Here is a 14,584-nt window from a genome sequence, read left to right as displayed (position 1 = left end):
TTATATAAACTATAGTAGGGTTTCTGTAGCAAACACCCCAGCTGTACCAGTGCAGGAATGGCTGCCCCGGGGCTACACAGCGGGGTATTTATATAAACTATAGTAGGGTTTCTGTAGCAAACACCCCAGCTGTACCAGTGCAGGAATGGCTGCCCTGAGGGTTACACAGCAGGGTATTTATATAAACTATAGTAGGGTTTCTGTAGCAAACACCCCAGCTGTACCAGTGCAGGAATGGCTGCCCCCGGGGCTACACAGCAGGGTATTTATATAAACTATAGTAGGGTTTCTGTAGCAAACACCCCAGCTGTACCAGTGCAGGAATGGCTGCCCGGGGGCTACACAGCTGGGTATTTATATAAACTATAGTAGGGTTTCTGTAGCAAACACCCCAGCTGTACCAGTGCAGGAATGGCTGCCCCGGGGCTAACTTGTTCAGCAATCTGATGTGCTAGTTAGAGAGCATCGGCATGTGCAGACGGCATCTAGCCCTGTACCGGACATCTACCTTTTGGTAGGCAGTAAGAACACGGCTACCTAGCACCCATCTGTGGTGTGCTCTACATCTAGTGCCAGACTTCAAATCTCCCGCACTAGGTACAGAGCCCCACCAGATCCCAGGCAAAAGTGAATTTGCACGTATTAGTGCTCTTGCACTTGTGCCTGGCGTTTCTGTAAATGACCTCTCCTGTGTCCTGTTTTTAAAAAACGCCTATAACACTAGTTAAGGTTATAATGTGCGAGATAACTGTATATGAATTTATATGTGTCAGATTTGGTGTTTTCTCTGCTGACTTTTCTAGGCTAAAATACACTGTGCCAAATAGCAGAGTAACCCTTTTTGAAATAGAAAATAACAAAAGTAAACACTTTTGTTATTTTTCAAGCTGATTACCTCTGAAAAAGGAACTGAAATGTTCTGAAAGCTTGCTATGGTTACCTTAGTTAGCCAATAAAGGTATCACCTTTATACCACTTTTGTTATTTTCTATTTCAAAAGGGTTACCCTGTAACATTTTGACTGGCTAGCACAGTACATCACCTTTTCCTGCAGAGTAGCAGCCTACCCACATGTTGCAGGCAGGGGTTGTAACCATTCCTGAAAATACAGACCTAAAGGAACCTTGGGATTCAAATGTATTTACCACAGGAGAATACAGTGTTATGTGCCAAATATAGCATTAGGGCCTAATTACCTGCTTAACCTTCTACTTGGGACATGAGACACAATTGTTGATAATTTGTTAGGGGGAAAGTGACATTTACCTGGGAGCTTATTCTCTCTTCATGGAGAAATTCAGGTGGGACACAGTTATCCAGACAACCATATGGGAACTACAACAGAAAATTAAGGTTAGTGACAGAGCATTATTAAATTGACTTCATTATTGAAGTGGAGTGGTTACCAATTCACTGGCTGAGATCATAGGAAAACATGAGGGAGTCATAGATGTCTCTGCTTCCCATTACAGACAATTGCAAAAAAAAGCCTGCACGCAAAAATGCTATGCATGTCCTAGAGAAACAGCATTTGTTGCCAGATAAGAACCATTGGTTTATCAAGTACTTTTGTTTTTCTGTTTCTTAACAGCCACTACCTTGGCATTGTTTACTGCATTTGCTTTTTTCAAGGACATCTAGAGTCTAAGAATAAATAATATTTATTTATTCTTGGTTTTCTCCTTCCCGGTACTATATTTCCCTTTGTATAGAGAAAATATCTAAAATACAGGAAGTGATAGGATGTTGATGGTAGTACTTCTATTTTTTCCCTTTTGTTCTTTAGATCCCCAAATTTTTAATTTGCCAACTGGTTACTAGGTTACTAATACTAGCATCCAAGCAGTAGCTTAAATGGCTAAAGGAAAAATGAATAGGAGAGGGGATGAAAAATGAAGTAATTAATGGCATAAATATAGCCTCACACACTATGCCCTTTCTGGTTTCTAGGAACTTTAACCATAGAAATCACGCTTTCTATAGCCCTTATTTCATTAATATCATTCTATAAAACTTTTGCAATATACATTATTTTTGTTCTAGTTTTCAAAATATTATCAGTTTTTACACTGCTACTATAATAAAAAACAACATCGCCATTCACTGGTCAGTTTTCGCCAAGTGGCCTGGCAATAGGGGGATGTTGTCAGAAAAGGAAGATAAGTCTTCTGATGCAGAGAAACAGAGAAACATTTCGCAGAAGAGCACACTAAGCAATTTTACACTTATTTGTCTTGAGGGTTTACATTTTCCAGGCTGGTATTCTGCTGTATCCCTATTGGTCACATACAGTATAATAAGGAGTCATTTAGTTACTGTAAGTGCACGTTCGTGCAAGATACCCTGAAATTGTTGCACAAAATATTCCAAAAAATGAAAGAGTTAGTGACACAGTGACACGTTCCAGGTTTTAACAAGAACATGCCACTATCCCTTAGGGTTGCCACCTTTTGCAGTGGCTAACTCCGGGCAGGAGGGCGGGCGTGATGTCACTGGGCGGCATAGTGGCATCCCATGGGTGGGACTATGACGTCACGGGGCAGGGCTATGACATGGTGATCCGTCAATCTCAAAGAGTCCTGCCCAGTTTTCCAAATTGGGGAAACCGACAGGCAGTTTTGACCCTGACAGCCCTTCCGAAAACCAGGCTGTCTAAGTCAAAACTGGACAGGTAGCCATACTATCCCTACATAAACCCTTTTGCTGCTATTCTTTCATAATCATATTATATGTGTTAGTGATATGTGATATTGACCCGATACCCACGGGACCCACAGCACAGGTTAGCGTTAGGGGTGGGCAGAACAGGTGCACATACATTACAAAATAATAGTAGTATTGTGGTTAATTTGGCCATAGTAACACATTCCTGTTAAAAATGGAATGTGTCAATATTGTTTTAAGGTACTTCCATGTAGTTGCTCCTTGTACAACTGCCTTTATCCTGTCAGGCCCAGATTTGTCTGCAGGACACAAAGGCCCGTGCCTACGGTGGCAAAGATCTGAGAGAGGGGTGTGAGCAGGATGGGGTGCACAATTTTTAAATCTGGCCCTATCTCCTGTAGTCTATTGACCCATGGGAACCCTTCACCTATTGCCACCCTCAGGGTTCCCACACGGGCTAAGTCGACACAGCAATCCTGTGCTTATATAATCAGACACGTTACTTTGCTGCACCAGAAGTGACACCATCCAGAATTTTCAGTGCTATTGTATCTGATTTGTGCACATTTTGATGCATTGGCTGCATTGGCTGCCACTGCTTCAATGCATCATCACCTTGAGGCTGCAGTGCCAATTGAATTATGGGGAAAAAAACACTGCATTGCAGGTAAAAAACAGTTATTGCATATGAAATTGGACTTTGTATGCTGCAAATCTTTAAGTCAATGGCCCCTATAATCATGCAATTATGTGTAAGGTGAATATACATGAAATATTAATTGACTAAAATGTAAAGAAAACAGGCAAATTAATAGCACATACCATTTTACTATTCTTAATGGCACCTTGTGCCAGGACAACATGTTGGCATAGATGGGTGATGACAGTTGCCAGCGCCAGTTTGTAGCTGACTCTATTAGCTCTTTTCAAAATGTACTCTAGGGAAATTCAAAGAGCAAGATTCTTTACAAAAATCAGAAGAAGTATATCAGCCAGAAAACACATCCAGAAAGGCATGATTCGAGTAGTTTCCAAATAAATGAAGTAAGAGGAATGATATTTTTGTGTAGCTGAATGCTGTATGGGGCTCGAAGTTTAAGTTTGAAAACACCATAAAAAAACACAAGAAGCTGCTGACAAATTTATATTGCAAGGGAATGCCTTTGATTTGGCACCTTTTTTGGCTGCTGAATGAACCAACCTTCAGTACGGCTATTCCAAAATGAATAGTATTATATTGGGGCCTGTATATATGTAGTTTAGCAAGCTGTGAAAAACTTAAGCTCTGCATTAATAAAATACGCAATTATATTTTTATTTTGTTTTGCTTTTTTTTGCTGTTTTGTGATTAAAATATAAAGTGGTAAATATACAGTAAGTATTCCCCCCCACCTTCTTCCCACCCAGCAAAAAAAGGGCTCATTTACATCCTACGACACAGCAGGTCGCTTGTACTTTTCCTGTAGTTAGTTGAGCTTAAAACCAAGAAGAGCACTCTGAGTAATTTTACATTCATTATTTTTTTTGTGTTTTTGAAAACCTGGTATTTTTGCAACACTGAGGCTTGGACTTTGAAATGGTCTGGTTGCTAGTGGTTCATTACTCTAGCAACCAGCCAGTTCATTGTCAGTGACCCCGGTGACCAGATGCTTTAACATTTTCAGTAGACATAGTGAATAAAAGAATGCCAATAATTTTGAGCCACATAAGATAAACAGTGATGGTCAAATAAAAAGTTGAGTAGAATAGTTGCATCTGTAACATACAAAAAGGTTAACAAAGTGGTTATTTATAACCACAAGATGTGCTAACCCATGAATATCTTAAGAGCAATATGGTAGCTCCAGTTCATACTGTAGAGGAGGAATTATTCCAGTATATTAAAGTACAGGTATGAGACCTGTTATCCAGAATGCTCTGGACCTGGGGACAATAATTTCTAAATAGAATAAGGGTTTGCACACAGAAAACACAAGCACAGTGGTAGTATTAAATAAGTAGTTATCCTTTATCTAATATGCAGAAGGTTTTTTAATTACAAAATTACAGAAAATAACACATAAAGTTGTAAAACACATAAAGTTGTAAAATAATACATACCACAAAAATGTGCATAGGCAAAAAGAGACACACAGGTTAGCGGATACACTTGCCAAAGATGAGAATTACCCCAACGTTTCGGCAGAAAGGATTCCTTTCAGGATTTCCCTTTTAGAAAGGCTTTCTGCTGAAAAGTTGGTTTAATTCTCATCTATGGTTGGGATCCTAATACTGTTTGTTTTGATCTGTGTCTGTCTGTGATATTCTGTGTTATTCTGTGATATTCTGTGATATTCTGTCTGTCTGTGACTTCACTTTGTTCATTCTGTAAATCACACACCATATTAAAGTGCTTTAAGAGCAAATGTTAATGAAATATCCAGTTCTGTAGAGGGAGAAAAAAAATCAGTGTACAGTGAACTTGATAAAGTGATAAAGAAACATATGAGGGCTCATTAACAAGCAGGAAGGCAGGGTGCAAAGTGTACAAAACAAGCGCAATCTGCTGTTAATTTATACTTTGCACACTGCCTGAATAAATAACATAATCCAGTGATGAGCAGGGCCGTGTCTAGGTGTAGGCAGAAGAGGCACATGCCTAGGGCACAAATCTTGGGGGGGTGCTGGGCATTTACCTCTTTTGCCTACCTATCCCTAGTTTTAGCCCTTCTGTAACTCACTGTGGGAGTGAGGGAGCTATCACATTCCATAGTCTGCTTTCACCATGTCTGCATTACTACCAGTCAGCCACTGCCCCCCATCTGTCTCCATGAGGGGACGCAAGGGTGCGAGTGCATGTAGCACTGTTATTTGGCCCAGCACCAGGGCCAGTCTTATAAACTTATAAAATTGGGACCATTTTGGCAGGGCCCCCTACACAAGGTGTTGCCAGCTGGCACGGGCTTGCAGGGCTGGGTGGGCAAATAGTCCCTGCCTCTCGCTCTCCATTTGACTGGTGTTGTTACGATCCAGTAGGTCCAATTGGGCTAAGGCCATCCCTGCCCAGCACTGAGGATGAATAGCACTCAGCAGTTTATTCAAATATGACAGAAAGGGTTATTTATTTGCTCACATAAATAGTATTCCTGCCATATGGTTTTGCCCTGCCACTGGGTCCACACATGGGCATCCTGAAACCTAACTGCTGGTTGATCTTCTGTGTAATGCATGCACAGGGTATAACCAAAAAAGTTTAGTACCATAGCCCACCCTCTGGTATGGCTTAATGTACTGTAGTTGTGACTGTGGTGACTCCCCAAAGATTCCCAGTAAATACCAACACAAATAGGAAGTAAACCCACATTTATTACACAGGAACTGGGCTGAAAATTAGTTAGAAAAATTGAATGCAGATAAATGCAGAAAGTATGAACAGGCAGCAATGGCAATTATAGTGCAATACAATATAAACTGCACTAGCATTTAAGTTTTAACAACAGAGTAAATAAACACCTAAAATTCAAAATGTGGGTGTTTGGGAGCCCCCCTAATGTCCTAAAAGCCGGTAGCATTGGGGCCCTTAAACAACAATTTACATCCAGGATGCTTGAATTTTGTATTATAGCTTCAAATGTATACTGTTCTCTGATTCTAGGTAGTGTTTTCACTGTAGTCCACTTTGTGTTGGTCAGTAATAATGATCCCACGGTGGCTTGGTGCAGTGCTGACACAGATTTTCCCTTCTGTAGAGTCTGTGTGAGGGAGCTAGAGTATATTGCACAGGCTATCCCAGTTACTGCTGCTGCACAAGTTACATATATATTAGTTACCTGTATCTCAGTACCGTGGAACACTTACAGTACTACTAAGATGTGAGACAGGCAACTTGTTTGGGACCGCAGGTCTCCCCTCCACGTTCTCAGTACTGAGCTGGTGACTGGGAATGGCACTGGCTGGATTTCAGTCAGCTTCCCAATCTGCGCAGGGCGAATCTCTGTCTCTGTCTCCCATGCAGCACCCACACACACACTCTGGCCAGCAGCTCTACCCCTCAGGTCCTCAGGTGCTCTTCCAAGACAGAGCATGGCTTTCCGGGATCTGTAGTGCCTCCATATACTGTATTTAAAAAGCTTTGGCACTGAGAATGAAGAATTTGCAAATATATTTTTACAGTCTTGTCCAGGTTTATAAATATAAACATGGGCAGGGCAAATATGTTCACTGTGCAAATAATTTTGCACTGCACAAATTTTTATAAATGACCCCCTGTATGTCCAGAGATATGTATCCTGTCCATGCCATGAACCCAGCGCCGGATTTGTAAACACCCCCCCCCCGCGAACACAACCCAGCCCCCCCCCAACCGCACATGCGCGCATGGTTAAACTCCCATATGGAGCAGTGGGGAGAAGTCCACACTGCTCCATACGGGAGCAAAGCTTCAAAGTTTTACTGCAGCAGGGCGGCATGCCCTTAAGATTGTGCCGCCCTTGGCCAGGGCCTTTGTGGCCTTTCCACAAATCTGGGCCTGCATGAACCATTAGCTTACAGATGAGGAAGAGTTGTGCAGTTTGGGCTGCAATTCAGGTAATAATTGTTTAGGGTTTCCTTGGCAATATGTACTAACCTATCCATGGTGATGCTAATAATTTGAACGCACAGATCTACATGTAAAGTAACCAAAAACTGATGCAGAGGTAAAAACGGCCCTGCCCAAAAGAGCTTACTGAGACACAAGGTGAAGCCCTAGCTAAATATTGAATGCAGGTATGTGAGGAGGTAATGAAGGTGTTGAGGAGCAAGTCAGTAGAGAAGCATAACAAGCAGTTTGGTGAGTGTCTGGAGATGAGTTTAGAGATAAAGGGGCACATTTACCAAAGGGGCGAATTGTCTGTTTCTGGCGAAAATTCGGCAAAAAGACTGCGCATTTGCCTATTTATTAACAGGTGCTGGCGACGAAGCTCATCACTAGCGAAACTTTGCGCCTTTTCGTCAAGCGAATTTTCACGGCAAAGAAGTACAATTTACTAGAGGGCGAACTTTACTTTCCACTCCTGTATTGTTACTGTGCATTTCACACATGCTGACTGGCAGCCTCCCACAAAGATTTGTTTTTTAAAATCAAATGATTTTTTAAAAATCAAATGATTCCAAATAAATAATATTCTCTTAACCTGTTAATTGTTTGTGGTTAATTAAAGTCATTAAAATATCTATACTGTTTGTCCAGGTTTTAATGCACTCAGAAATTTCAACCCCTGTGTTGCAATTTGTTAGAAATAGCTTGTTAATGTTGCTGTAACAATAATATTTTTTTCTGCATATGACTTTGTTCTTACTGCAGTTAGTCTTCCTTTTGGTTCCATGGACACTTAAAAAAACCAAGTTCAGCAACATCATTAATAAATACACATATCTGTCCTGTATATAGTCACTCATACAATTAACACTAGCTCACATACACTAGCGAATTTTCGCTGAAAGATAAAGCCGCTAGAGAAAAGTATAAGCTGGCGAAAATTCAGCAGTATTCTCTAGCTGCAGAGAAAATTAAGTGTAGTTGCTGCAAATGTACACCTGCAAACTTGTTTCGTTTTCTGGGCTCTCTGCCAAAAGCTACTATTTTAATTAAGTTTGAGAAACATTGTATCTTTTTTCAGCGTTCAGTGCAAGAGATCAAAGAAAAATAAAGAACTTTTCAGTAAGAATCCGGGACTATGGGCTGAGTTGTCAAAATCTGGACTGTCCTGTGATAATCAGTACAGGAAAATCAGTACAGTTGGAAGGTATGGCAGAATCCAGTGCAGAGACTGGCAGAGTGGCATGGCAGAGGGGGAGTGGTTCCAGAGGTAGATGACTAGCAGCAGTATTAAGGACTCTAGAGGTGACAGTCTCTGGAGGGGAAGGCCAATTAATAGAGTTACAGCAGTCAATGTGTACTTCCCTGAGAGACTCAACCAGAATTTGAGTATCATCTTGGGTGATAAATAATAGTATTTTGCAAATATATCTTCTCTAGTGTTATGATTTAATAAGTGACTGAATATGAAGAGTGAAGGAAAGGGCAGAAATAAGAATAACCCCAATACACTACTGCTCCTCTGTACTAAAAACATTTTTGATGATGACACTAAAGATAATCAAGAGAACAAATGCAAGAAAAGAAACAGTAGGATAACATATCAGGTTGCTACTCACGCCAAGTGCAGTTGTCAGCATTCTGAAATGAGAGAATGTAGATATCCAGTAAGTGATTTATATGAATGTTGTTACATGTCTGCCCCATGAAGCAAAACTCCAACCATTCTTTGCTAAGAGTGAAATCCCCCTTCTGAGGTTTTAAATCTATCTTCAGCTTCCCCACATACACAGGTCAGGTACTGGTGTACAACATATTGTATAATTTCCTATAAGCAGGGTTGTGCTAGGAGTCATCACTGTAGGCACTGGGCACCAACTAAGCGCAATACAACAAGTAATGCAGACTCTGTGTTTGCTTGGGAGCCTAATAGGCACTTTGCAAAATCTTCCTGATGTTTTGGGGGCTTAAAATGATTATGTTCTAGGGCCAAGTATAGATAGATTTCCTTGCTACTTACAGCTCTAATTTTAGGGCCCACACAGGAGTTTACTCATTTGTTCCCCCGCAGTAGCTTTTTATGCATTCCACTAAGGAAACACATGAGTTATTAACAAAGGCCATTTTATTCTATTGTGCTTGTACCCAGGGCACTATACAGAACTGCAAATGGCAGTTGAAATGCTGTATACAGTGTCTCAACTGTGTTTGGCAGTCCTTTGTCATGCCCTGGGCGCAGACACAATAGAAAAGAATAGGCTTTATTAACTCATGCGTTTCCGTGCACAGGAATACATATAAAAAGCCACCAACAATGAGTAAAAACTTGTGTGCTAAAAGCCCTAACTACAACTTATAGTATCTTAGTTTTAGTGAAAATAATCATAAATTTAGGGAGAATTGGTATTTTTTTGCCACAATGGAAAAAATGGATACAACAACAACAGCCAAAACAATCTGCATATCAAAGGTTAAAGCATTATGGGAGCTGTAGACCACCAACAAAAGCAAAAATCTCTAAATTAACTAATACTATTGTCCATATTATTTTAAGGCACAAATAAAACCATTTTCGTTAAATGGAATGATTCCTTTCATGACTTCTGAAGCTACCCAGACTAGAGGTGTAAGATTTCATAATGTTCTTGCAGCAGGATGAATGCACTTTCATTCTATATAATTAAATGCAATGCTAATTGATAGCCATGTCCCAGTACCATTTTGCTCAGGGAAAATGTTGCTATTATTTCCATTGATTATAAGCAGATATGGAATATCCATTGGGTCTCACCTGAGCTCCGCCATGTTGTAATGCTTATCTTGTTCTAGGTAACCACACGTTTCTCTGTGATCCATAACTCTGCTCCTGCACAGGCTTGCTTTCCCACATACTACTTTTACTGTGTACTCTCTGCGATCATTTATAGGGAAATTCTTCTTAGAATAGAATGGATGTAATGTTGTAACTGGCTGTTTGTTTACTCTTCATCACCTTGGTGCTGCAGGACAAGGCTGGGAGTAACTACTGCAATTTGTAGATTGTATTGTGTTTGCCTGGGTTTACTCATCCACCGGCAGGTTACACAATAACATACTGCAGGCAAGTAGAAACTGTGTAGTTATTTCCCATCATTGTTATAGTTTGTGAAATAAAAATAGAATGAGAGAACACTAACTCTTTTTTTTATAAATCTCTGAACTCTGTAGCAAAAGTCTTAGAAAAATCAATCAAAAGACTTATTGTTGCCCGTGCCTTCTGTTTTTCTTATCTTATTCCTGGTAATTAATATCTGGTCTATCTGTAATTATAACTTCCCACAAGTCATCTCTGGATTGCAGCATTTCAACTTAAAACTTCCACAGCTGATAATTCTCATTATTCAGTTAGGTCACTGGTAGTTTAAGTTCTGTGTTTCTAGCCATGTCTGTCTCACTTTCTCAGCTGCACAAAGCTATGTTTCTTGAAACAATTCCTTTTCTCAGTCGCTGAGCTGGATTGTGCCTGGACCCATAATCTGTTGGCAGAGGTGGTCTTTATGGTGATCACACAGGGAATACTCAGCACAGCAACTTGGGAGAAAGTTTACTGGTGAATCACACAGGGATAACACACAGAACATTTCACAGTGTGGAAATCCAAGAACAAAATGGTGGAAGGAAGAGGAAACCAGAAAAACAACAGTGCAGTAATACAACAGCATAAAATCATTGAAAATCCACATGAATGCTGTTGCATATATTCTAAGAACTTTTGCCCTACAGGGCAACCTTAGTGGTTGGTGCCATCTAGTTGTCAAACTAAATATAGTCTAAATATATACACTGAAATAAGTCTTATATCACATCCTTAGCAGGCCCGGATTTGTGGAGAGGCCACAAAGGCCCGGGCCTAGGGCAGCACAAATTTGGGGGCGGCTTGCCGCCCCACTGCACCAAAATGTTGAAATCTTGCTCCCATACGGAGCAATGGGGACCTCTCCCCACTGCTCCGTATGGATGTAGAGCGAGCATGTGTTGTTTGCGCATGCGCGCGCGGGGGGGGGTCGATGAATGGGGGCGGCCTTGGGCCACCAGGATTAGAAATCTGGTGCTGCTCCTTACAGGTTTATTACTTATGGGAAGTAAAGTAGAAAAAAAAAAGACCAAGCAGGGTAAAAGCATTACTTACATTGATTGGAGAAAAATCTGATGCACATGTAAGATCTTATTTATAATTTATATATTTATAATACCTTGCACTGTGAGCACTTGAGCAAAGACCTGGGCCCCTTTTCATGAATACAATGCTGCTGACATTCAGAGACACATTAGGAAGTATCAGCGGATGCTGGGTGCTAGGGAGCCCTATGGCATTCATTAAGGACAGGGCTGCCTTGTTGCCACTAGTGCTGCAGTGCAAATGTGGCAAGACTCTGGTGCAAGTGCTTACTGAGGGGCATGATTTTACCCTCCTTAAAGCACTTTTTTTCCCAGGGCCTTTGTAAATGATCCCAGTGGCCATTGTTTTGCTTGGCCTCTTTATTGTTAAAGATTTAGCCTTGTCTGGAGGGGAGGAGCTTTCTGGACTCACGCGGGGTTGTGAGTGGAGTGATTGTTTGATAGTACAAATGCAAACTGTACTCCAGCCTATAGAAAGATCTCATGGCTATCAGTGCTGCGTGACTGGCAGCTCTACATGTGCAAGCAATATTTGCTGTGTCACAGTGCCAGGGGTAAGTGCAGTTGGGATAAGGCAGCTTAGGGGAGGTATTTTGCAAAAAACGAAAATGCAGTGCTAGATTATTAGAAATGCTGACATGATCCTTAACAGTTATAGGAACTTTTCAGTATCACTTTAACTAATCTCCCCAATAAAAATACCTACTGTTCCAGCACTCCAACAAGAGTCTATGGGGTCTACGGCTGTGATTCTTACGACAGATGCTGAAAAAGCGTTTGATAGGATTTCATGGGCTTTTTTAGATAAAACTTTGGAAGGCTTCGGCTTGGGTCTTTTGACTAGACAAAGGGTGTTAGCATTATACCATTCACCATCAGCTAGAATAAGAGTAAATGGATTATTATCATCTAAAGTAGAAATCTTTAATGGAACCAGACAGGGATGCCCTCTCTCTCCCATATTATTTATAATGATTATGAAAACGTTGTTAGCACATATTCGGAATAACACAGATATTTCAGGAATAATAATAAAAGGGAAGGAATATAAGAGTGCTGCTTTTGCAGATGACCTACTTATGTTTGTTACTAACCCTATTATCTCCCTCCCAAATATAGTCCAATTACTGAAAATTTTTGGAGAACTCTCTAACTTTAAGGTAAATTACTCTAAGTCAGAGATACTTAACATTAATATCCCTGACATAACAAAAACTGCTCTTGAAGAAAAGTTCCCCTTCAAATGGACAAAATCTTACATTAGATACTTGGGAGTAAACTTACATTCAGATTTGGGAAATTGTTATAAGGATAACTACATCCCTTTAATGACAGCCCTCCAGAAATTATTAGAAAAATGGGGAAAGCTACACTTATCCTGGTTTGGAAGAATCCAGGCCGTTAAAATGACTTTTATTCCTAAGATTCTTTATCTATTACAAGTACTTCCAATTCACCTACCACAAGCATATTTTACATCATTAAAATCTATGATATCAAGATTCATTTGGTCCGGCAAAAAACCGAGACTGAAATATGATCTTCTTATACTTCCTAAGGATAAGGGCGGTTTGGCACTTCCAGATACTAAATTGTATTATATCTCTAACCATTTAACACGTTTGTTAAATTGGACTTGGGGCAAGGATAGGAAGGATTGGATAGAACTAGAACAATCCTTCGTGCCTTGCCCCCTTAAGAATCTACTATGGGTAAATAATGATTCGACACTAGTAGAGGTAAGCTCACATCCTCTCATACAAGCAACCCTTAAAGTATGGCACAGCAATAAAGAAAAATATAATCTATCTAAATGCCCATATGTACTTCAACCATTGCTTAATAATCCAAACTTTACTCCAAGTATGGAACCTGGTTCCTTTTCTAGTTGGGAATGGTATGATAACAGGCTCACTAGAGTAGGCGATTTAATTAGAGGATAATAGATTGATACCTTTAGCCGATATCCAGAAACGGTGGGGTTCACATCCCAGGGATACTTGGAGATATAATCAACTATATTATTTTATTCAGTTATCCAAGCAGAAACACTGGGATAGACCTCTAACAGAATGGGAAAATGTACTAGATAAAAATCAAACACTAGATAAACCTTTATCCAAGATGTATAAATTACTGCTTAATACTTTGTCGACCTCCTCCTGGTCTTTTAGCAAGGCATGGGAGAAGGAGTTAAATATTACATTATCTATGGATATCTGGAATAGATTATTTAGACTAGCACATAAGGCCTCTAGAGCTTCTAGAATTTGGGAAGCTAATTATAAACTGTTAACAAGATGGCACCATACTCCTGCTAAACTCCATAAAATGTATTCTACTAGCTCAGAAATGTGCTGGAGGTGTAATGAAGATGAAGGTACCCACCTTCATATTTGGCTTACATGTCCTTTGCTTCAACCTTACTGGAGAGAAGTAATAGATACAATTAATGACATTACACAGATGTCCCTTAAATTAGAGAATTCAGCACTAATTTTACTAAACACTATACCTGAAAAAAATATTATCTTATCCGATTCGTTGACCTTGCATTTTTCTCAATGCGGCGAAGTCGGTAATTCCTAAGAAATGGAAATCAACCTTTCCTCCTTCTTACTCTGAATGGCAAGTAACTGTCGAAGAGATTAGAAAAATGGAGGAAATTTCACTTATGTTACAAAATAAGAGCCAATATTATTGGCATGTATGGTCACCATGGATTAATTATTTACAAACATTATAAACCAGGTTATAGATTGTCTTAAAATCTTTTTAAAACTAGATGCATTATAAAAATAAAGAAATAAAGGGAAATAAAGGTATAAGCTACTAACCTCCCTCCCACTAGAATAAAGATATTATAGATATACTACCAAGTGTTTAGAAGTGACTTGTTGTCAATTTTTGCTGATAATTGTATATATTTTAAGTGTAATTTGTTGATTGCTGTAATCCCTTCCCTTTCCTCCCCTTTTTCTTTTTTCTGTACCCATTTTCTATGAAAAATTTATAATAAAAAAAGAATTGAAAAAAAAAAAAAGAGTCTATGGGGTCTATTCACTAAAGGTCAATAACACTTATCGCATACTTTTTTGCATTAAAAAGCATGCGATAAATAAGTACCGATTCATCAACGTAATTTCACATGCATTATCACTCACATCGCATACGTTAAAAAGCACCTTATTGCAAAGCGCTATT

The 14,584-nt window shown here is 39.7% G+C and overlaps 1 protein-coding gene across 1 annotated transcript in view; it reads right to left on the bottom strand.

The window, feature by feature from the left end:
- Positions 1–10,198, bottom strand: part of LOC100493066 — a 102,575-nt gene extending 92,377 nt beyond the window's left edge. Inside the window, exons 1-3 of the mRNA XM_012971365.3 lie at positions 10,014–10,198; positions 8,842–8,863; positions 1,267–1,335 (exon numbers count right to left, since the gene is read on the bottom strand). Coding sequence (XP_012826819.2) covers positions 1,267–1,335; positions 8,842–8,863; positions 10,014–10,078 — 156 coding nt within the window. The 5' untranslated portion in view covers positions 10,079–10,198. The remainder of the gene's footprint in view (positions 1–1,266; positions 1,336–8,841; positions 8,864–10,013) is intronic.
- Between the last annotated feature and the right edge of the window lie 4,386 nt (positions 10,199–14,584).

This window comes from Xenopus tropicalis, chromosome 9 (assembly GCF_000004195.4).
Source record: "Xenopus tropicalis strain Nigerian chromosome 9, UCB_Xtro_10.0, whole genome shotgun sequence".
NCBI classification, from domain to species: Eukaryota; Metazoa; Chordata; class Amphibia; order Anura; family Pipidae; genus Xenopus; species Xenopus tropicalis.
The sequence above is the reverse complement of the archived record's forward strand: the minus strand, read 5'-3'. Positions and strand labels throughout refer to the sequence as shown.